Source organism: Rhinatrema bivittatum, chromosome 9 (genome assembly GCF_901001135.1).
Source record: "Rhinatrema bivittatum chromosome 9, aRhiBiv1.1, whole genome shotgun sequence".
Classification (NCBI taxonomy): Eukaryota; Metazoa; Chordata; class Amphibia; order Gymnophiona; family Rhinatrematidae; genus Rhinatrema; species Rhinatrema bivittatum.
Genome location: NC_042623.1, coordinates 191,257,114 through 191,281,839, shown reverse-complemented (window position 1 = coordinate 191,281,839; position 24,726 = coordinate 191,257,114). Strand labels below are relative to the sequence as shown.

The window sequence follows — 24,726 nt, the reverse complement described above, 5'->3', positions numbered from 1 at the left end:
TGCCGGGATCTAGCCTTTGTCAACTGAAAAAGTCCGCTTGAACGTTGTCCACTCCGGCTATGTGAGATGCCGCTAAGCGGGCCAGATTGCGTTCCACCCAGGCCATCAACTTGTCTGCCTCGGCGGTTACTAGCAGACTCTTTGTACCCCCTTGACGATTTATGTAAGCCTCGGTGGTCGCACTGTCAGATAGGATCCGTACCGACCAGTGACGGACAAGCGGGAGAAAACGGCGCAGCGCTAGGTGAACTGCCCTGGTTTCCAACCGATTTATGGAACACTTGGCTTCCTGAGCTGTCCATTGACCTTGTGCTGATTGTGTCTGACAGACTTCCCCCCCCCCCAACCAGAAAGGCTGGCATCCGTCTTCACGATTATTCACTGGGGATTTTCCAGGTCCACGCCTTGAAGCAAGTAATCGAGGACCAACCACCAATCTAGGCTGGCCCTGGCCAGTTCTAGCAGTGGCAAGGGCAAGTGGAACTCCTCTGACTTGGGGTCCCAACGGGAAAGCAACACCCTCTGCAAAGGTCTCATATGAGCAAAGGCCCAAGGAACCAACTCCAGAGTAGACGCCATAGACCCAAGAACTTGTCAATAATCCCACAACTTGGGCAAAGGAAGGGCCAACAGACGTCGAACCTGAGTCATTAGCTTGCCCATCCTCTCCCGAGGCAGGGAAACCTTGCCTACAGATGTGTCGAAACGTGCTCCCAGAAATTCCAACATCTGGGACGGGACCAGTTGGCTCTCGGCGTAATTGACTACCCAACCTAGCGAATGCAGGCGGTGTAAAACCGACTGAACCGCTATCGTGCAGAGCTCTTCCGACTTCGCTCGAATAAGCTAGTCGTCCAGATAGGGATAAACTAATATCCCTTCTCGCCGAAGACACGCTGCCACTACCACCATCATCTTGGTGAAGACTCGGAGAGCCTTCGCCAACCCGAATGGTAGGGCGCAAAACTGGTAATGCTCTCCCAAGACCATGAACTGCAGGAACCTCTGATGATGTTCGCGGATTCCTATGTGAAGGTAAGCTTCCGACAGATCCAAAGAAGCCAAAAACTCGCCTTTGTGGACAGCCGCAATGACGGATCTCAACATCTCCATCCAAAACAGAGGGACTCGCATCGCTTTGTTGGATATAAAACGGGTCAACATTGGCCGGAATGAGCCCTCCTTCTTGGGGACTACGAAGTAAATGGAGTATCAACCAGTCTGACGCTCGGCCGGTGGCACCGGGACAATCGCTCCCAGAGTCTTTAATCAAGATAGAGTTTGAAGTATCAACTGTTGCTTTGCCTGAGACCCGCAAGGAGACACCAGGAATAGATCCTGTAGTGGGCGAGCAAAATCCAAAGCGTAACCACGATTTATGATATCGAGAACTCACTGGTCCGATGTGACCTTGACCCATTCCTCGCGATCCCCATCCCCCAATCTTCGGAATGGAGGAATGGGCCGGCGCACCTTCATTGGGGAAGCTTTGTTGGAGGCGAAACTGTGAGAGGTTCCGTAGCGCTGAAGCCGCCTACCACAAAAGGAATGTGCCCAGGCCTGAGACCTTGTTGATGTTTGCCGAGGAGCAAAGGAGGAACTCCTACCTGTACAGAAACAGCGCTGACCCCGAAAACGACCCTGGGACAAGCCGAAGGGGCGAGCCGGCCTGGGCTTGTCTTCAGGGAGCTTGTAAACCTTGCTGTCCCCTAAGGCCTTAATAAGTTGTTCCAGCTCATCTCCAAACAACAGCTTTTCCTTGAAAGGAAAGGAGCCGAGCTGAGACGTAGAAGAGACACCAGCCGACCATTTACGGAGCCACAAAAGCCTTCTCGCTGAAACCGCTGAAGACATAGTACGCACAGAGATACGGAGAAGATCGTACAACGCATCCGCTGTATAGGCAACCGCCGACTCCATGCAGTCCACCTGTTCAGCCTCCCCCGGAGGAAGTGCCAAAGTTGTGAGCAATTGCTGAATCCATCAGAGGGTAGCTCTCTGCATAAGGCTGCTATAGACGGCCGCCCTCACTCCAAGCGCTGATACCTCAAATATCCGCTTGAGGAGAACTTCCAGCTTTCTATCCTGGAGATCCTTGAGAGCTGCCCCTCCCGTCACCGGAATCATTGTGCACTTAGCAAAGAGGTTTCAGGCGCATCCCATTCCCGGGACATAATCTGGAAAAGCTTCAGGTGAAAAGGAAAGGTTTGAGGGGGAGCTCGTAGGCCCAATAAAACCGGATCCCCAGAGGAAGAATCCGCCACTGGCTGAGGAGCCGGAATATCCAGTTCCTGTAGCACATGTGGAATTAAAGGGTCTAGTCCCTCCTTGCAAAACAACTGGAGCACCTTCGGATCATCTCCCTTCACTGGAGCGGCACTATCCACATCATCGCTCATATCCACCGTAGAGGGGTCCTGGAGCGCGGGACCCGGAGGCATGGAGGGCATCGGAAGCCCCTCGTCAGGAACTGGACGGGGAAGCCGCGTTCCAGCACTCCCCTGGCCCTCTGCAGGCTTAAAAGCCTTAGCCGGAGGAGGCATTGAGATATGCGTGAAAAAGGTAAGGGCAGCTGAGTGAATAAATCCACCCCTTCCAGAGGCCCGGGAGATCTCGGCAGGCTAGGGCTGACTAAAAGGTTTGATTTCAATTAAAATATGCCTCTCCTTGTCTTTTTTTTTTTTTTTAAACTTTGCTACCAAGCAGGGGAATTACCGTCCCTGTGATTATTTTACAGGTATTAGCACCCACCAGAGGAATTTAGTCTCTGGACCTGTAAGGAGGGGGGAGAGGGACCTGCCCACCGGTAAATCCCCCCCCAACTCACCGGGTTAAGGAACAAATCTCCAGGTATGAAGGCCGCAGGGCACTGCCCAGCCTTGCCTGCTCTTATAAAGTGCTCAGTACACGTTCCCCAGTTTCTGTATGCTCCCTTAGTAGCACTTTGTTTTGTTGGGGTTTTTTTTGTAATTACTGCAGGTTGATCTAGTCAAAGGACCTAAGGTTTATTTAAAATACAAAACCTTTCTAGCACTTATTAATCAATCACGAATTTTGCCAAGGATCAGGACCGCAGGTTATGCCATCCTTCATCTGCTGGAGTTATCTGGGGGGTGCTTTTCAGCTTTTCTCTGACTCCATCTGCTGGAAGGGAGGCATAACCCAGCAGTCTGGGCTGATCCTGGTACGTACAGGGAAACGTCAATTCTGGCAACAGTCTACCAGATCCATGTTGCAGTGAGCGAATCACCCCCATGTGCTCCTATCACCTCGATCCTGCAAGGAGGAACCGGTGACCGGAAGACAGCGGTTATCCAACGCCAGGAGTGTTTTATCCAACCGCTAATTTCTCTCTACCAGGCAATTCATTCTAACAAGCGATTAAATCAAACCCTTGTGCTTATGGGCTTTGATTACGTCATTTCTTGTACAGGCAGTGCTCTTCATACATAAAGCCTCTGCTTAAAAATAAGAGCACCCCTGATTCTCAGATTATTCCCTGGCAGGACAAGATTCAAAAATCATTTACTCAGATAGTACACGGAATGGAAGAAGATGTTAAGATTTGAAGGGAAATAGCAGATAGAAATCTCTGGGCCTACTTGTACCCAAGGCAATTTTCAAAATGCACACCCGCAGAGATCTGAATACTGCCCCCTTAATGTTCTTAGCTAGCTTAGTGCCAGCATATCAAAAGTTTTCTACTTATTTTTTTTTTGCCTTCACAGCCAGTAAAGCAGGGGTAGCGGTGTGGTGCAAACCTTCTCCGCAACCCTGGTGAGAGCGCGATTAGGCCTTTGATGATGCTACCAACAACGGTTTTAGTGAATCTACTGAGAACCGGACTGAGGCCGCCATTTCACAAATGACACCAAACTACTTTCTGGAAGCAAGCACCTTTGGTCATTACCAACCCAAGTCAGACTTGGAATCGGCGACCTGGAGGCGAAAGGCGCTGTAACCCTACACCGTTCTCCTGCTGCTTAGATCAAATCTGATCAAAATCGTTGCTATTTGCATTTTACGTTTTTACCCCTTAAAATCAGCTTCAGGCAGTCCTAATGGGCTTAATAAAGGATTTCCCCTTAGGAGATTTACCTGCACCTGATCACCTTTACCTGCAAGAGACGATCCCTCAAATCCTTCCCAAAGGTGCTACATCTTGTGAGCAAAGGTCTACCCAAGTTCTGCACCCAAAAGGGGCTGCAGGAAAGCTACAATCATCAACATTTTCGACATTTAGAGGTCAATCGTAAAAGCGTTCCTCGTGTAAAAATGCCCAAACACGCTCGTGAGCAACGCAGATTTCAAAAAGCCGCAAAATATGGGCGTGTATATATATATCTGCGCGCACATCAAAAACGAGAGGGGGCAGGGCATGGGCGGAGCATGGGTGTTCCAGGCTGGGGCCAAGACTTACACGCGTAACTCCATAATTTAAAACGGGAGGCCACAGCACGCCTTGGCTCGTTATCTGTGTAACTCTATCGCTGCTGAAGATAAGGAGCAAGTCCGCAGATCTCGGGTTTTAGGGCTCAGAGCACAGGGTGAGGGTCAACTGGGAGGTGTGCAGGACAAAGAACAGGGGGGGGGGGGTCTGGAAGGTCTCTGGAAAAACTGGGCTGTCCCTTGCACGAGCACGCTTTAAATTCTGCTCACCTACGCCTGTAAAAGCCAGCAAAGTCCTAGGCGAAGTCTCTTTTCTTGAGCCATCTCTTAAGATTCAATGCATACTTAATTAAAGCCTGGGAGGCGTATTCCAAAACACACGCCAGCACGATTTAAAACCGCAGCGTATCTCCGCTCGCGCCCTCGTTTTAAAAATCGGCCTGATTTAGGGTTGCCGTGGAAGGCGGCCCTTTTGCCCGATTTGATGTAAAAAGTTGCCCTTTAGCTCGGTTCCGGCACTTGCTTTAGCAATGGTTCCACTCCTGCTTATCCCGTGTGGCACACGTACGCCGCCCAACACTGCCCTCTAGTGGCTCCAGACCAGGGCTACACCACAGAGCTTTTCAACGGGAGGGCAGTTCAGTGGTGTTGGGACGTGCACCTGCGTTTTGTGGCCGCTTGCTACGGCTGGAGGGGGTGGGGGAAGGGGGAGAATTTTCAGGAGCCTGCCAAAAGGGGTGCCAAGACGCTTTTGTGCCCGCGCTGAGCAATCAGGACCTGGGGCAGGGGTGAGCAAGCGAAGTGACCGCCCCAGGCACCAAGTCCATGGTGAGGGTAGGAGGCGCCAGGCTGCTGTTTTGAGTCATTCACATGAGCCTGAAATGGAAAGGGGGGGGGGGGGGAAATTACCCGGGGTGCCATTTTGTCCAGTTATTGCCCTTTCAATAATTTTCAAAGACAAAAGTTTTGCACTGAGTTTTTCTTTCGAATATTTGCTTACGCGGGTTTACCTGGGATAAAAGTACTCGCAGACTGCACCCTCCTATTTCTGGGGGGCAGGAAGGGGGGGGGGTGAAGCATGCCCTCGGCTTCATAAGATGGCATTCTGCATAGGCGCTTTCCTCCCCCGACCTAATCAGGACGTGACACGAGGGGCGAAGCCCGCATGCCCTTATCAGACGTTTTGGGAACAGGGGAGGGCTAATTTCCCGAGAGGCCAAGGGCTTTGAAGATTGCCCTCGGTGCGTGTGGCACAGATGCGTCTGCCAGATCTCTCCCGCCGCTTTTGGTTTGTTAAGACAGAACCAGCGAAGGAGGTAATTTCGTTACCAGTTTAATACAATTTCTCCTATGCAGGGTGACCGCTCAAGGATTTAACGACGATCGGGGTGACTTAGGTGACGCCAGATTGAAAAAAAAAAAACACAAAACCCATCAGGCCCAGTCTGCCCCCTTCGCCCCTCCTCGAAGAAATTTTTCATCATTAGCTAAATATTCCAGGAATTCACGAACGTTTGCTTTTTTTTAAAATAAATTCCGGCAAACGGGTGCAGCGCCATCACTTCCGATAGCTAATAATCACATCAGCTGGCTCACTGGGAGGCAGCAGATAATCTGCATAAAAATCGAAACTCTCTCTCTCAAGACCATTTCACACAGAAAAACCGCAGGATACGGATAGCACGAGGAAAATGCAAGCCACGGGGTAGCTGAGATTTGTGCACGAGAACTAATGGAAAAATATAATGAAGAAGAATTCAGGGCTCTCTCAATTTAAAACGGAAAGGAGAGAAGCATCAAAAGCATCTTACTGATAAAGTAAGAACGGAAGAAGGGGTAAAATGGGACATTCTCTTTCAGGAAGAAGTCCTGGGGTATGAGATCAAGGCAGCCCTCTGCTACAAACTCTGTGCGACCCTGGACGCGACTCTCTCTCTGCGCCTCCAGGACCCAACCGGGAAGATTTGTCCTGATCGGAATCTCCCAATTCAATCAATTTCTCGGACCACCCAACCCAGAGATGGCTAGGCATTCATTTTTTGAGACATTAGACAGTAAAAACACAGTGGGATCCTGGCTTGGATAAATAGTGCTACAGAAGCCCGACCAATGATTCCTCCTACCTTTCTGAGCAGATTCCAGTTTGGCAGCTGGGCGAGCAGAGCTGTGCTGAGGACGCCTACACTCGGATTCCACATGGTCACTCAGGGAAGGGGGCAGCGGCCTGGGAAAGCAAAACATCTATTAGTCTGACCTAAGGCTGTTAAGAACAGCTGAGCATAATCTGCTTTATTAGCCATCAGCCTAGTCCTGCCAACATTCATGCACACTGTAATTTCACACTGTTTAGTTCTCCGGCAGGATTCGGCACTCCTCTGACTTTTCGGTACAGGCTGTTCTAGGTTTCCTTCAGCTCTGAAATCACCACCCCATAGACTTTTTCCCAAGACCAACGATAAGGGGCTCATGAGAGGAAAGGCGGCGGGAGGGAGTCCCGGAGGAAACGCTTCTCAACAGAGAGGCATAACCTACTAGCACAGGTGGCAGCAGCCAAAATCGTGGCAGAATTCAAGCATGCTTGGCACAGTGGTAGGGCAGGTGATAAGAGATAAAATAGAGAATGTAAGAGTTAAGAGAAAGGGGAGGGATAGGGATAGGGTGGGGTGCTGGGTATTGGTTTTGATATGGGAACGCACCTACGCATCTATCCGTAAGAGTAGAGAGCCAAAGAGGGGGACAAGAAAGCTGGTCTGCACACAGCAAGGAGAAGCAGTTGGGGTATTGGCACTCTCCCAAGTATCAATGCAGGTACGAGTAGCCACACATCACCTACCATATGTAGCAGGACGGCTTGGCCACACTCCCCATCCTACACTAAAAGAAGATAAGGAATGACCTTCTGAAGGTGATTATTGTACGGCTGGCAGCTGGGAGATCTCCAGTGCATAGGTCACTCATAAGGGCAAGGAAGGGCCATGACCAGAACACTATAGGCGGGGGTACCTGAACAGACTGGATGGATCAAAGGCTCCTTATTGGAGACATCCAGTATATATCCGAAAAGATGGCTCCACCTTAACCAGAGAGGAACCAGGCTGCTGGCACTCACTTTTAAAAAGGAGATAGAGCAGCTTTTAAACTAGAACAAGGGGGAAAGCCGACAGTCACTCAGCAGTGCATGGTTCAGAGGGAGATATCGTCAAAGGATACTAATGAAACAGGAGAGTTAGGGCATCCCAACAGAGAGGTTCCAATAAAAGCAAACCTAGTCCATATGCCTGTACGTAAAAAAATCACCTGAGCTAAAGATTTCCAAATTATCCCTAACAACTGAAAGGCAGGTTGTTAATACAAACAAGAAACACACTTTGAAATGTCTGAATGCCAATGCCAGAAGTCTAAGAAGTAAAATGGACGAGTTAGAGCAGGGGTCGGGAAACCATGGCTCGCGAGCCAGATATGGCTCTTTTGATGGCTGCATCTGGCTCGCAGACAAATCTAAATCAGTGTGTCGCCACACTTTCCAGTCCCCCGCTGACCCAGCTGCTCCCCGGTCCTCCTCCGCCCGGGTTTAAAATGCTGTCAGCCCGGGCGGAACGCGGCAGAACAGCTGGAGTTGGCGGCACCGGCGTGCTCTCTTCTTCCCCCCCCCCCCCCCCCGTGGCCCGGAAGCGGAAGTGGTAAGCATCGGGTGCGTGCACGGGAAGAAGAGACCACGCTAGTTTGGTCAGTGTCGGTCCGACGAAAAGAAGACTGTGCAGCGCGGCTCGGAGGAAAATAAAGAAGAGCTTCAACCGCGGCCGATGGGACTCCTCCTCCGCGAGGGCTGAAAATGAAGGAGGTTAGCGTTGGGAGGAGGCTGCTGCTGCCGCGAGTTCCCGAGGTGGGGGTGAGAGAGAGTGAATGAGCGAGCAAGCATGTGTGTTTGAGATCCTTTGTGTGTGAGTGAGAGATTGCATGTATGTGAATGATTGAGAGCCTGAATATGTGAAAGAGAGTATGTCTGTGATTGAGAGCCTGCCTGTGAGAGAGAGAGAGAATGAATGTAAGTGTATGATTGAGAACCTGTATGTGTAAGTTTGTGATTGAAAACCTGTTTGTGTGAAAGAGTATGTGTGTATGATTGAGATACTTTGTGTGTGAGAGAAATCATGTGTATGTATGATTAAGAGCCTGTGTGTATAAGTAAGAGAGAGCATGTGTGTCTGTGTGTGATTGAGAGCTGGTTTAGGGGAGGGAGCATGTGAGTATGTGATTGAGAGCCTTGTGTTTAAATGAGAGAGAGAGACCATGTGTGTCTGTGTGTGTGATTGAGAGCTGATTTAGGTGAGGGAGCATGTGAGTATGTGATTGAGAGCCTGTGTGTAAATGAGAGAAAGAGAGGACATGTTTGTAAGCATGTGAATGAGAGTCTGTGTGTGAGAGAAAAAGACAGCATGTATTTATGTGATTGAAAGCCTGTGTGTGTGTGTAAGCGTGAAAAGATAGACAGCATGTGTGTAAATGTGTAATTAAGAGCCTATATAAGTGAGAGAGAAAAAGCATGTGTATATGTGAGTACTGTGAGCATGTGTGTATAGGTGTGTCATTGAGAGCCAGTGTGAGAGAGAGCGCTGGTATGTGACTGAGAGAGGAGAAAGTTCCAAGCAAACCACCCCTCCTCCTGCTAATTCAGAACAATCTCAGGACACCTGGATATCAAACGTTCCCAGGTATGCAGAGCAAAAAAATGTTTGTATCCTTATTTTTCATTACTGGGTCTTTGTGTCTGCTATTTTGAAATATTTTGTTGGTATCTGGAAATGTTTTATATGAGTTTTTAATTATTGGATATTCCACTCCTCAGCTGTTTCGAAATATGTTCTTTTTGTTAGTACAGTTTTACTGCTGATGATTTTATATTTCTTGATTTGTTTTATAAGGATGGGTGATGTTTCTTTTTTCCTTTGTTACACTGCATACAGAGACTCTGGCTTGTTGCAGTTTCCAATTCAGTTTTTTTCTGCATGCTTCTAGTTATGCGTTTTGGTCTCTTTATTCTATGTTAGGTGAGGGACAGCACGTGATTCAGGTGAGGTTTTCTGCTGGCGTGTAGTTTCTGTGTAGGGCTCTATAGCAGCCTGACTTGGTCCGTTTTCCTAATAGGAGATGTATTGGTGTCTTAAGGCCTGGTGTAATATTTTCAGAGACTTATTGTACTTTAAAAGTGTGATCTTACATAAAATGCACACATTTACTTGTATTTAGTATTAAATACATTGTATGGCTCTAATGGAATTACATTTTAAAATATGTGGCGTTCATGGCTCTCTCAGCCAAAAAGGTTCCTGACCCCTGGTTTAGCCATTGCTCTGCCTACTTTCAGACCGGCGTCAGGAGCTTCCCACTCCCGGGTCACCAACTTGCGAACCTTCTTCGGGAGAGGAGAAGACGTAGTAGGACCCTTAATGCCGTTGAGAACGGGATTAACCCCCTCATTATCCGACTCCTCCTGAGATATCTTAAGGTCCAGGACCTCCAGGACCTGAGGAATAAGGGGCCGCAGTTCATCCCATTTAAACAATTGGACCACACTAGGATTATCACCCTCTGCAGGAGGCATATCTGGGTCATCTGTATTGTCCATATCCACGTCCCCTGGATCCAGATCCGTCCCTGCTCCTGCAGGCGTCCCCGACCCATCCCCTGTAGGGATCCCTGAAGGCTCTGAACGTCCTCCTTTCGTGCGTGTCCCGGATCCATAGGAGCCTGCCCAGGATCTGCTGCCCTAGCTACCTTCTCCGGGGGGGGGGGGGGTGTGACAGACAGCCCCCTGGGCTGTCTGTCACACCCCCCCCCCACATGCCTGCGAGCCAAAAAGGCCTCCTGCGTGAGAAGGATGAACTCCGGGAAAAACCCCCTCCAGAGCCCCCTCCCCTGCCGTTAAATTGACTGGGGGTGGAGAGTCCGCTCCTCCAGAAAGATTCTCCCCGACAGGAGCTAAAACCGGGGGGGGGCGTTAGGCTCGGGCCACCCGGGCCGTCCACAGGGGAGGGGCCTTCTGGTCCTCAAAGCTGCCCGGCTTCCTGAGCTCGCTTGGAGCACAAAAACTGAGCATGAAGGGCCTTGGTCGCGATTACCACACACGTGGCAGGCCGCCGATTTGCAGCGCAGCCCCATCAAAGGAAACGCGCCGCCTCGTGGAGCAAGCTGGGAAAGGGCCGCGATCGCTGACCCACCGCACTCAGCTGTGATGCGGGAAAGACAGGCAGAGGGGGAAGGAAAAATGGACGAAAACCCGAGCGTCGAAACCCCGGCACAGTCAGGCTGCAGGAACAAGGCCTGTCCCTAAGAAAAAACCGCCGTCACAACAAAAGCAGAAAAGGAGAAAAGGAAACAGTTGGGCAAACAAAGTCAAACTTACCCCATCCCTTTCCCGGCAACCTGGAGCCCCGGGAGCTGAGGGGACCCGAACTGACAGCCTCCCCCCACTCGGCCTCTGCGGGTCCAATCCCCCCAGACAGACTCCTTACCTCAGAGTCGACTGCTTCCGGCTAGGTTCACAAAAGGCCCCTCTTTTGTTTTTTAATTACAACTTTATTGAGGCCAAAACCTGTAATGTCCTAGCAGGGATCAAGGGAGCAGCTGGAGCCGTGATCGTGGTGAAAAATCAGGAGCTCCTGGCCTTCACACACAGACCTGAAGCGGGCGAGACCTGGACGGGGATATCCAATCCCCTGGACGCCCGGCTTCCACTGAGGGATGGCCCACGAAGTTGCCTAACACCTCAGGAAACAATTGCAATTAAAGAAAAGAAAAAATTCCAACTAAGTACTAAAAAATAAAACTGCAGGTGTGTAGCTCTGCCATCTGCTGGAGTCAGAGAAATACTGATGGACTGCAGGTGGCGCTCTCGTATATATGGCAGTGCCCAACGTTTTGTTCTCTGACTCCATCTGCTGGTAGGGATACACAACCCACTTCTCTGGACTGATCCTGGTACGTACTGGGAACGTTATTTTTACCTGCAAAGGAAATAATCCCTTGACACATTTATCTTGGGACTATTCAGGACAGCCGTAGCCTGCAATTATCTTGATTATTAGACCAAATATAAGCACCAACCAAGGGGGTGCAGTGTTACAAATTAGCAGTACATACCCTAGGGGGAAGTGTGCCCACACCTAGCCTGTCAGGTTTTCAGGATTATCTACAAGGAATACGCATGAAACAAATTTGCATGCAAGCGAGGCAGCGCACGCAGATCTCTCTCGTGCATGTTCCACCAAACCACCACGGCATTCCCGGAGCAGAACACACAAAGCTCACCGTGCTGGTTTATCACTTTTCGATCGGTGCCCTTCGTAGGCATCTCGGGATCTTGGACGAACATGCTCGCCTGCCTCGGTCTAAGGAAGAGGTAAAAAGGGAAAATGTTTTTCCTCCTCATATAAAGCAACCATGAACAAGAATATCCTGGACTAAACTCTTGGTCTGTCCAACTCAATTTACCGTTCCCACACAGACTGGGAGCTCCTAGCCTATTCTACTTTTTCAGCTGCTCAAAGCCATCATATACAATATTCTTACAGTACACAATAAAAACACACACCACAGAGTTGAGGGAGCTAATTATATTATACATATTTGACTTTCCTAGGATAAACAACTTTCAGTAGATTTTAAAAATTAGTCAATAGCATTTATTCCTCTCAACACACACCAGCCCCACTCCCCAGGCTTAAATTCTGCCCTTGTTGGGTTCAGGGCAACAAGCTGGTGTTGAATACAGAGCTGTGGTAATATCTTCTTTGTGAAGGGCTCTTATAGAACTGAGGACATGAATAATGGGGGGCTCGTCTTTAGTAGAGGTTCACAGTTAAGAGAACTTCTCATTTTACTGAACGAGTCAACAAAAAAAAAGGAGATAAAAAAGCATACCTGCCATTCGGGCTCCTGCCTTCTCTTGTCAGAAAACACCTTTTCCCGTTCCTTGGCTTTCTTGTAAGCTTTCTTCTCCTCAGCCATCAACAATCGAGCGATCTCCTGCAAGGTAAAGAGCAGAGAACGCTTTGGAGACACAGCCCAGCAGAAGGCAGCAGTTCACCTTCATACATCTTCTTCAGCTAAGAAAGCGGCAGTGAGAAACCGCAGGCCACACAGAAGCCTCCAGACAGTGGTTCTTGACCTTTACCACCATATTTGAGAAACCCCCCTCTAATAGCTTTATGCAGGCTCCAAGCTCATACACCTCACTCCCTCCAGCTTTGCTTTGGAAAATTGTAGAATTGCAAAAGAAAATTGGTTCTTACCTGCTAATTTTCATTTCTGTAGTACCACGGATCAGTCCAGACTCCTGGGTTTTGCCTTCCCCACCAGCAGATGGAGACAGAGAAGTTTTGACTGACTCTGCCCTATACCCTAAGGTGCCACCTACAGTCCCGTCAGTATTACACTGTGTCAAAGCAGAACATTTTAAAATCCAAGAAAAACCCCATACTCAGTCAGCCCGCTCATTAACCCCAAGCATGAGCAGAACCCGTGAAAAAAACTCGGAAACTTTGAAACTAATCTGCAGAAAAGAAAAGCACTGAACGAGAGGACTTTCCGTTATCTCATACTGAAAAGGGCAGGACTCTGGATTGATCCGTGGTAGTACAGGAACGAAAATTAGCAGGTAAGAACCAATTTTCTTTTCCCTGTACGTACCTGGATCAGTCCAGACTCCTGGGATGTACCAGAGCTTTATTACGTGGGATAGGACCCTGAGAGTCCCGCTCGGATCACACCTTCACCAAACCCCCCCCCCCCCCGATACTGAGGTCTGAACGCCAAGCGATAAATGTCTATCAAAGGAGTGCAACGACTTCCATGTGGCCGCCCTACAAATCTCTTGCGGCGAAATTTGCTAACTCTGCCCAGGAGGTTGCCTGTGAACGGGTAGAATGTGCTCGAAGACCAACCGGAAGTGGCTGGCCATGAAGCAGATACACCAAACCAATAGCCTCTTTCAACCAACGAGCGATCGTCACCCTAGATGGCTTGTGCCCTCTTTTGGGGCCACTCCACAATACAAAGAGATGGTCCGACATATGGAAGCTGTTTGTAACCTCCAGATACTGCAACAGCACCCTGCGGACATCCAATCTGAAGAGCAACTTGCCATCTGTGGAGACAGAGAAATACTGACAGACTGTAGGTGGAACCTTAGAGTATAGGGCAGAGTCGGTCAAAACTTCTCTGTCTCCATCTGCTGGTGGGGAAGCAAAACCCAGGAGTCTGGACTGATCAGGGTACGTAGAGGGAATTTAGGTTCTTATTTTCCAGCTAATTAGGTGCTCTTTGTGGGTACCAGAAATTGGTGCTTATCAGTGTTTTCGCAGCACAGGTACAATTACTGGGTATCTTTTCTGCTTGAATCAAATATACACATTGTGCAGCTGAGAAGTCGTCAATATGGAAAAGGCACAAAGTGCAGGATCCAGGGCAGAGGAAGGAGGAGTGAGAGAACATTAGGGGAGGTGTTTTTTTTCCAGTATTTATCTAACACATACCTATTTTATCAGGGGGTGTTTCATCAGGGTTTATCGATTACAATCTAAAATCAGAAGTCCTAGTTATAATATAAGATACAGGAAAAGTTGATTTTCTAAAACGCAAAAAAACCCCAAAACCCCAAAAACAAAACCAAACCCCCACCCATCACAGAAGCCTTGACCAAGACAACAAGCTCAGCCCACACCGATCATTTTACATTTCTCAAACTTCAGACTGCTCCTGCAGATTACAGGCAGCAAAGGATTTCAATGCAGCCGTGAGAAAAAAAAACGGGAGAATGCCGACGCTAACCGAGGTCTGACTTTCAAAGTCAGGCAACCACCTTCCGAGGTCCAGAAGTGCAGAGAATGACTTTCTGAAGACGGCACAGGCTAGCAGCCACCTCGGGGAGATGGGGGGGGGGGGGGGAATGCCAGGCCTTACACTCACCTCATCCTGGGCCACCTGAGCTGCTCGCATGTCAGTCCTGGTAGCCTAAAAGTACATAACAGGAAAATCTAGTTCAACACACACACACATGTGAAACCTCCAGAAAGCAGTGAGAGAAAAAAAAAAAAAAAGGTGCAGGTTCTGGAGAAAGATAAAGAAACAATACAAACGCGTTCTCTGCTGAATTTCAAATATTTGAATATGGTCTGCTTGGTGATGGGTAAAGGACACAAAAAGAACGCAATTCAATTTTCTCCAATTCGGCTGGCTCTGCAGCAGCTTCAGCTTAGAAAACCTTACAGTGTGGGTGGTGATTTCATAAGTAGCCCACCTAAATTAGGCGGCAAGCGTTCAAAGCTGACCTGCCCCCCCCCCCCCCCACCACCAACAAATCCACTCTGAAAACCATCCCAGCAAACTTAGCCACGCACCGTTACACCCGCTCAGCCCGGGCACGTGACACACCCACGTGAGCGCACCCACATATCCACAGCGTACGGTGCTGCTTTATCCACGAGAAAGCCTTTGAAAATCCTCCTCCCCTGCGATGACAGGTGGACTATACAGAAGGCGCACGGGAAATACTGCTTCATTTTCGCGGCTTGAATTATTGCGGAACGGGAGCGGGTCTGGACCCCGGGAGTAATTCAGCCTCAGTAACGCTTTATTTACAGTAAATAATCGAACCATGCTCACGTCGCGAGCAAGCTGGCCCAACTGAATCGCTTTTTTTTTAACAGGTGGTTTAATCCTCCAAAGTTTGGCCAGAATCCAAATAGTTTTGTGGCCCCCATGGTGGCAGGATGTTGATCCCCCCCAATGCTGTACCGGTTCTTAATCTTGGTAAAAAGGAATTCCCCTCAGCTTATGACTCAGAACTTACACAGTAACATAGTAATGACGGCAGGAAAGGACCAAATGGCTCATCCAGTCTACCCAGCAAGCCTTTTATGGAAGTAACTGCCGCTCCGTGCAGGAGACCCCCATCTTTCTCTTAAGGGTAATAACTGCCATCCGTGCAGTTATCCCCATGCCTTACGATAACCCATACAAAACTTTCTGCTAGCAACATTTCTAACGGGCGAGGAGCCTTCTTGGAAATTCAGACAGTGCTGCCTGACGTGCTTTCTCGCAGAGGCAGTCCTGTGTTTTGTGTCTGCATATCCCTACCAGACCATAAAAAGTCAGGGCCTGCGTTGGTTACTGTCCGAATCAAATTCCCCCTTCCCCCTGCCGAAGTGCAGAGCAATGTTGTGGTTATGTCAAAAGCATCGAGGCTTATTGGTTAAGGGCAGCAGTATTCCCATGCTTTCTGTTAAAGGTACTAACTGCCTCTCCGTGCAGGTTACCCCCCAGGCTTATCATTACTCCAGACCATACGTGTTGGGGCCTTCGTTGGTTACAGTCAATAAAAATTACCGTACTAAAGGACAAGCTGCTCCCACATCTGCAGCTGCCTTTCCAGGCTTCCGGCCCATCTACCCTACATCTCACCTCTGATTCACAAGGGGAATGCAGTTGATTTTGTGTCCTCACCTATCCCAGGCCTCTCCCTTCCCCTCAGCAGAAGTCTCTGGGCCGAGCCTGGCTGGCATGATCCATTCCAGCCGGCTGGCCCGCCTTCCCCAGCACAGATCGGTAAACACAAGGAGGGATGGCCTAGGGGTGAGAGCCCCAGGCTGAGAAATAGGGAAGGCCAGGTTCAAATCCCAAGTCGCTTTATCACCACTGAAGACCGGGGGTGGGCAATTCCGGTCTTTGAGGCTGCAAACCAGTCGGGCGTTCAGGACATCCCTAATGAATGTGCATGAAATAGATTTGCATACAACAGAGGCAGAGGGCATGCAAATCTCTCTCATGCATATTCATTAGGGATATCCTGAACACCCGACTGGTGTGCGGTCCTCGAGGACCAGAACTGCCACACCCAACGTAGGCTGTAAGCTCTTTAAGTCAGGGACTTACTGCATCCAAACACTTATCACCATTGTACAGCGCTATGTAGGCCCAGCACAGCTATAAAAACGAATATTATTATGAAGCTGAATTGGCCATTAAAGCTATGTAAATGGGAACATGCAGGCTCCATCTTTTCTGAAATCACACACAGGGTAAGACAGGCAGAGCTGAGATCACAGTCACGCCGGCTTCTTTGCACCCAGGCCAGGGATTTTTCCTGGCTTTAGCTTCTATTATAATGAGCTCCTTCACCCTTAACTCTTCTTCCTGCAACCTCCTGGCTATCTGGGCGTCTTGCAGTTCCAGCTGCTTTACGTCGGCCTGCATCTTGCCGTAGGTCGCGTCTCTTGCCCCTCTCGACCCCATTCCTGGAGAACCGATAACAAAAATGAAACAAAGCATCAAGTCACCGGAGTTTGGCATTTATAAACTAACCTCCCCCCCTTCGCCCGCCCGCCTCTAAACTGAATCACCGTTTTCACATCTTTGACCCCGGTGTGCTATCATCATCAAGGGCAAATTCTATCCAGCTTCTCATGTTCCCAAATCCAGATTAACATCCTTTGGAACTAGGATGCAACCTTTTCCTGGAAACCCCCCATGATTCTTCCTGCACAGCATCACGTACACTGACGGCACTCCATGAGTAATCAGCTCGCTCACAAACTCTACTCCTGTCTGCAGCCGGTGCATGTTACCTGGATCTCGGGGATGGTCTCGGGCCCTTCCATTGTAGGGCGAGGGGGATCTAGGTGATGCTCTCTTATCACCGCAGGGCTCACCCCACCTAAGTTCTCTTCCCTTCCATGCCTCCGAGTCGTGGCGTCTGGCATCAGGAGAGGCTCTCGAGCCCAGGCGCTCTTGGCTGTGAGATCTGGGTTGGTCCGGGTTCAGTAGTTGCCCTCTAGCTCTGGGCTCGGTATCCACGTCGGCGTCTCGGACACATCTGGGAAGGGGAGGCCTGGCGGGCCTTTCGCTCCAGGAGCTGGGTCTGTTGCGATGCTCCCCCTGCCTGGGAGCCCTTCTGGCCCCGGGATCCTCTGCTGCAGGACGCTGCTGATCAGAGGCGTCCGTGCAGAGCGCGGGCTGCGGGTGTTTGCTTTTGCTCTGGGGCTTACGGTTTCTCTCATGGCTCCGGGGCGGATCGCGCGAGTGTTCCTTGTACCTACCTCTGGCACGATCTGAATGGAGCACCAAGGGGGGAGGAGATGACAGACAGGGAGGGATGCAGGTTAGTGACACAAAATGTTAATGCATACAAAGTAAAGGCTATATAAGATGCACAAGCTTTAACATGACACACTTAAAAACAACAACAACAAAACATAAAAAAACAACAAAAAAACAAAAACAAAAAACCCCCAAGGATTTAAATGAAGACTGGCCATGCATGTTTCCTCAAAATATATTTCCGGCAGCTTATTGATAACATCACGATGAAAAGCAATGCAGAAAAACAAATGACCCATTCAGGGGAAGGGGGAGGTCAGTGTCAGATACAAGACAGAAACTACATGGACAACAAACGTGAGAAAAAGACACACACACGTATGATCGTATTAGTATCTGCCCAAAAGGACCAAAAGACAGATCTAAACACAATGCACTGCCTCTAGGGTCTTTGATATTTTGCTGGGGTATTTGTTTGGGTCCGGGGACTCCGCCCATGATCTGCAGTGCATTTCCCTCGTCTCCCCATTCCCACAAGAGGGAACCAGGCCAGGAGAACAAGGGATCAAACGGTCGGAGGAACATCTCTCGGTATGACAAAACGCAAAGGGGATCAAGAAAGGACTCCAACGTGCCTAGCAATTCACCGAAGGCAGGGTCTGAGATCCAGCGCAGGGAAGGCAAGACCCCGTGCAGCAGAAAGCAAGGGAGCGAGGCGGGTGCGGGCGGCAGCAGAGCAGCTTTGCTGGGAAAGGACATCCCGAGAGGTCAGCGCTGAGCCTTCGCTCCATGCGCAAGTTAACGGCTTTTACAGAGTGCAAGAAACATGAATGTCCCATAAAGGGAAGCACGTTTCCGGGTGAGGACGATATTAAAAGTCAAGCAATCCCGAGGGACAGAAAACAATTGCGCAGTCTGCTATGCATTTTTTTTTATTTTTTTTTAAGGACGCCAACAAAATACAGCTTTTGATCCATCTCCAACCGTCGAGTTTTCCAGCCTACTCGATCTTAGCACGAGGTCTGGGGTAAGGAAAGTTGAATGCCTCCTGAAGCTGGGTAGGATTAGGACAGCTGCTCGGGAAGCAGAGACAGCAGAGCTGCAGACCAGTTGGCACGGGCGGGATTCATCTTCTTCAGGACCAAGGTGCTGGGGGGGGGGGGGGCAATTGCTCGCACGGGGATAGGTTCAGAGGAGCTCTACTTTCCCAGCGTGTTCAAAGGACAGAGCCAGGAAAACCACCACCATCACCAGCAGCGAGAAAGCAAAAGCACAGGTCACCCAATCGTCGACAGTGTCTCTTAGGCCTCCCTCTTAAGTCAAAGCAATTATTGTCCATGGGGCAGTTCATCAAAAGGAGTGCACACACGCGCACACACACGCACACACACAGACGCACGCACACGCACGCACACACGCACACTACATGATATTTTTCCCCCAGATAAACAAGCAAGTGGTGCTGCTTGTGACTTCTGACAACACAGCGGCTGCGATCCGATCACTCGGTAATGGTGCAAGTCGCATCCTGGTGCTGTGTACGCTAGTAGGGAACTGGATTTCCAAAAGGTTACAGAGCAGCAATTTGTGCCCTGCTCTCTTATTTTGCACCTAACTAGCCATTTCATTTCTCTAAACACTTTAGAGAATTAAAAAAAAAAACAAACAAAAAAACAAAAAATGGTCTACCCGAACTAAACAGTAGAATGTAATTTCTATGAAAAACCTGCTGTGTCCAGTAACAGCTTTTCTAGCTGGCTCACTGTACCAAGGAGCGATGGATTTCACACCACAAGTCGCTCAAGTCTTAGATACTTCTTCTACTAAATGTCCACTGAAACTCAACTGTGCTATGGTTTTAATCATTTTTTTGGAAAAATAATTAAGACACTCTCAAGAGGCAATAAGTTGAATCAAGAAATCAATGCTGCTGCTGTTACTAATATTTCTCTAAAATATTTCTAGCCTGCCTACCCATCCCGGTGGTGGCCAACGTCTAGCTGCGCACACCTCTGCCAGAGAAATGCTGTTTGTGGCTGTGACCTACTTGTGGTTGAGCACTCAGAGAGAGGAAGGGGCGGTGTGACTAGTGTGTACGTGTGTGTGTGTGTGTGTGTTATGTGTGTGTGTGTGTGTGTGTGTGTGTGTGTGTGTGTGTGTGTGTACGTGTGTGTGAATGCGGTTGGGGGCTCAGAAAGCACCCCTTATCTGCTGCCAAATTCTTGGCTTCTGCTTGTTATGTTCCTGTCCCCGGGAAAGGCCTTTGGTGTGTGCCCTAAGGCAGCAAAAGGCCCCCGGCTTAAAAATCAAGGCACACAAAATGTGCACAGGTAACTCCTGAGTAAGCTTTATGAATATCCTAAGAATTGGACCTGTTGCAGGGCTCGATCCGGGACCCGCTGTCGTCACCCCCATGCGGCTCATTCAGATGGGAGAACCAGCATCGCTGCTTTGAATAATGCAAGGCTGCCATCCCTTTCTATTGCTCTGACACAGAAAACCCCCTGCGAGGTCCTCAGACCGGGCTTTTGCCCTGCTGCTGCTGGCACAGGACACACACCTCCAGTTTCCTGATAGTAGCCATCTTCATACGGCTCGTGGCCCGGACCCTCCACAAGCTGCTGCTGCTGCTTCTGCTTCTTCTTCTCCTTTAATTCTCTCTCTTGCAATATCCGAGCGATATCCTGGCGGAAGATACAATGAAGAAAAATATTCATGGTTTTGCAATTTGTTGGCTACCGCTCCACCTGTGATCAGGCCCTACTAATTCAGGGAGGGGGGGAAATTAGCAAAGCTCTTGTGGCCCAAATGCCAAAAAATAAAAATAAAAAAAATAAGCTGCAAAGTTGCTGTACCAATGGGCGAGGAGAGCGGTGTCCCCCAGCCTGAAGCCTGCCTGCCTCCCTGACAAGTCATCCATGCATCCTGAGATCAGCAGAGCTGGCCCGCAAGTTTTGGACACGCTCCCGACGCTGGCACCCTTGGGTTAATTTATCCACCTTAGCCCTCAGACTTCTCTCTCTCTCTCTTTTCCACCTAAACTCTCTGCAATGTTCAAACTGACTGTCGTACAGAAGTATTATCAGAAAAAGGTACAGCAGGACGTCACCCTGTAGCATAAAGGAAAAAAAAAAAAAGACATCTTAAAAGATTTTTTTTTGCTTTTAAAAAAGTAAACGTACACTTAAATCCAATAAAAGAAAATATTTCCAAAGCTCAGCTGACGCCCGCCTAATACAATGCAAAGTTTTACACATCCATGAGCGAGAAACATGCAAACAATCCGAGGTCCAGCCTGAACCACGCAAGAGGTCAACAGAAGATAAGGATTTTGCCCCCGCAAATGATGTATTTTTAGGTAATACCGGGGACTCGGCAATCGGCCCACTCCTCACTCAGCAGATACTTTCCAGTGGGCTCCATGCAAGCCTTTCCTCTCGTTTCCAGGGTGCTTCTGTGCTGCGGCGCCAAGAGATGAAGGAGAAATACGGCAGCCCCAAACTGGCCTGTAATTTAGAGGGACTGCGGGATTTCAGACAGAGCAGCGTTGCCACTCTACTGGGTCACCTGTTAGAAACCCGGCACGGAGCCTTCTGGAAGGCCCGCACGCAGCAGGGGGAGGCGCTAGCTGCTGCTCTCTACCCTCCCATTCAGTTTTAACGACTTATAATTTGTGCTGAATAAACAAAAACCGTCCCAGCAAATATCAGTCCCCTACAAGAGAAGGCAAGGGCTCATTTTAGTGTTGCTAAGCAGCTGGAAATCAATGCAAGAAAAAAACCCCAAAAAAACAAACCTATACACTAACACCAGCAGCTCTGCAACCATTCACTCCGAGGAAAGTTGTGAGAAAGTTTCAGTGAAACGCTCAAAGGAAAGGCGGAGCTGCAGAACTGATACTGAGAGGAAGGATAAGAACGGAAGTGGGGAGACACTGGGTAATAACCGGGAGGCCTGGGTGTTAGTTTATACGTTCAACTATCCAGAATTATAGAGGACCAAATGGTCGGAGAAGACAAGCGATGCCCTGCAGGTGGTCAAGCTTGAACAGCTGACCAGCCAGAGATATCCCTGAGCAGCGAAGGCAGGGACAACCGAGCAGACTGGATGGGTCAATTGCCCCTTTTCCTGCCCACATTTCCTCTGTTTTTATGTTACTATCTGCAACTGCCTGCACTTGGTAGGCCCATGCCATTCTGGTCTGTGCCCTTCTTCCTCCACTGTCGTATCCCGAATCCACGCTTTCCACCTCACCGACCCATTTTCAGGGACTTCTTGCTTCAATGCATCATGCTCCCTTTCTCTCTGGCAAAGTGAGTCTACAACCTCACTTTTTTTTTTTTTTTTTTTTGAGGCTGCTTTTAAATCCCAAACACCAGAGCTGTAGCCGGGCAATTTGGCGCCTGCGGCCAGGCGAAAAACTGAGCTCTCGCCCATTACACGCACCACGCACAATGTTTGTATGGCAAAGCCTAAGGCTAGTGCAAGGGTATTAGGCCCCCCTACACTAACCTTAAAGCCTTGCTTCGCCCTCCACACCCTCTACACACAATTACAAATTATTTCTTTATAATAGATTTTACATGAAAAAGAAAATTCAAAATACAGTCTTCTTATGTAAAATATCCCTTACAATATGTATATTACATTTACATGCACTGCTGGGGGGCCAACCAGAGAACCCTACAAAAAAGCAAAAGAGACACTTGAAACCCAAATGGTATTAGGACTAATGTAACGTGCCATGGGCGTAGAATTGCTGCTCAGGAAACAGAAATACAATACAATAAACTTTCCTTATAAAGACAGCACTACCTGCCAGCACTCAAACAACAAAGCAGAGTTGCTTACCTGTAACAGGCGTTCTCCGAGGACAGCAGGATGTCAGTCCTCTCACACATGGGTGACCGGATGGAGTCCGGCACGGAAAACCTATGTCAAAGTTTATACACCTTTGACTGAGCCTCATTACGCATGCACTATACCACGCGTCCACCCAGTATCACCCCCTTCAGTCTTATATCAGAGAATTCAGAAGAAATATAAAATAATGAAAAAAACCTACATGCTGAATCCCAGCTCCACGGTGTGGCAGGCAGGTTTCGTGACCGACATACTGCTGTCCTTGGAGAATACCTGCTACAGGTAAGCAGGATGGCAGTCCTCACACGTGGGCGATTCCTTAGCTACAGGCTGCCCTCCAACATAAAAGGGGGGCCAACAAAACACAAACAAGTGCCAATGGGCACAACAAAAACACATTTTATTGGTGCCGAGGGGGCACCCTGAACAAAAACAACAGGCCCTAGGAAGGAACACAATTGGGTTCAACACCTCAAACAAATTCCGAAGGACAGATCGGCCAAACCTGCTGTCCTGTCGGCCATCCCTACCCGAACAATAATGCGATGTGAACGTGTCGCAGCTCTGGCGATTCTCCTCCATGGGAACTGCTTGCAAGTGAGCCACCAACACTGCCATGGCTCGAACAGAGTGAGCCTTGACATGATCCCCAAGATGCAGATCCACCTGGGCATAACAGAAGGAAATCGTCTGCTTGGCAATGGCGATACCAAACTTATTCCTATCAAAAGAAACAAAAAGTTGGGTGGACTGTCTATGGGCTTCTATCCGCTCCAGATACAGGGCTAAGGCTCTTTTGCAGTCTAAACTGTGCAGGACTTGTTCGCCTTGGTGCGAATGGGGCCTGGGAAAGAATGTTGGCAGGATGATGGACTGGTTAAGATGGAAGTCAGTCACCACCTTTGGCAGGAGCTTAGGGTGTGCGTACATAAGACCACCCTATCATAAAAAATTTAGTGTAAGGTAGATAAGTCACTATGGCCTGTAGCTTGCTGACCCTGCATACTGAAGTGACTGCCACCAAAAATATGACCTTCCAGGTCAGATACTTCAGGTCACAGGAGTGCAGCGGCTCAAAAGGAGCTTTTATCAGCTGAGCTAACACCATGTTGAGGTTCCAAGACACAGCAGGAGGCTTCAACTGAAGCAGGTCCTGCATGAGAAATACAACTATAGGCTGTACAGAAATGTGCATACCATCTACACCACAGTGATATGCGCCAATCGCACTTAGATGAACTTTATCAGAATTGGTCTTCAAACCAGCTTCTGATAGGGGCAGATAGTGGTCAAGCAGTTTTTGTGGGGAGTAGGAGAAAGAATCTAGGGCCCTCTGCTCACACCACGGAGGAAATTTCCTCCACTTCAGTCCCTATCCTCCTAGTGGACATCATAGCAGAAGCTGGTGCATTCCCATGCCCAGCACCATGTATCGATAGGGACAGATGCTGATGCTTCTTTGGCTTCTCTCGATATTCGGATAGGTCTTTCCCCGGTGCCGAGGTCAAGGATGACGAACCCAACATCCTAGACCTGGAGGACCCATAGCATTCTCCTTGCCACAGGGGTCGCTACAAAGGCATCATAGCAGAAGCTGGTGCATTCCCATGCCCAGCACCATGCATCGATAGGGACTGATGCTGATGCATCCACTTCAATCCCTATCCTCCTAGTGGGAGGATTTTTAGAAGCCACTAGGACCAGAGACACATCTTCCGAGAGATAGGTCTTTCCCCGGTGCCTCCACTTCAGTCCCTATCCTCCTAGTGGGCATCATAGCAGAAGCTGGTGCATTCCCATGCCCAGCACCATGCATCGATAGGGACGGATGCTGATGCTTCTTTGGCTTCTCTCGATATTCGGATAGGTCTTTCCCCGGTGCCGAGGTCAAGGATGACGAACCCAACATCCTAGACCTGGAGGACCCATAGCATTCTCCTTGCCACAGGGGTCGCTACAAAGGCATCATAGCAGAAGCTGGTGCATTCCCATGCCCAGAACCATGCATCGATAGGGACTGATGCTGATGCATCCACTTCAATCCCTATCCTCCTAGTGGGAGGATTTTTAGAAGCCACTAGGACCAGAGACACATCTTCCGAGAGATAGGTCTTTCCCCGGTGCCTCCACTTCAGTCCCTATCCTCCTAGTGGGCATCATAGCAGAAGCTGGTGCATTCCCATGCCCAGCACCATGCATCGATAGGGACGGATGCTGATGCTTCTTTGGCTTCTCTCGATATTCGGATAGGTCTTTCCCCGGTGCCGAGGTCAAGGATGACGAACCCAACATCCTCGACCTGGAGGACCCATAGCATTCTCCTTGCCACAGGGGTCGCTACAAAGGCATCATAGCAGAAGCTGGTGCATTCCCATGCCC

The 24,726-nt window shown here is 49.3% G+C and overlaps 1 protein-coding gene across 4 annotated transcripts in view; it reads right to left on the bottom strand.

The window, feature by feature from the left end:
- CCDC50 (coiled-coil domain containing 50) overlaps positions 1-24,726 on the bottom strand; it is a 71,460-nt gene that overhangs the window by 6,982 nt on the left and 39,752 nt on the right. For 3 of the 4 annotated variants that reach the window (XR_003858636.1, XM_029616011.1, XM_029616010.1), the window contains exons 5-11: positions 20,045-20,168; positions 17,013-17,495; positions 16,567-16,682; positions 14,356-14,400; positions 12,310-12,414; positions 11,698-11,777; positions 6,513-6,613 (exon numbers count right to left, since the gene is read on the bottom strand). Coding sequence is in view for 3 of the 4 variants with exons in the window: in XM_029616011.1 (XP_029471871.1) it covers positions 6,513-6,613; positions 11,698-11,777; positions 12,310-12,414; positions 14,356-14,400; positions 16,567-16,682; positions 17,013-17,495; positions 20,045-20,168 (1,054 nt within the window). In the remaining variant the exon portion in view is untranslated. The remainder of the gene's footprint in view (positions 1-6,512; positions 6,614-11,697; positions 11,778-12,309; positions 12,415-14,355; positions 14,401-16,566; positions 16,683-17,012; positions 17,496-20,044; positions 20,169-24,726) is intronic. The other variant, XM_029616012.1, reaches the window with a different exon arrangement.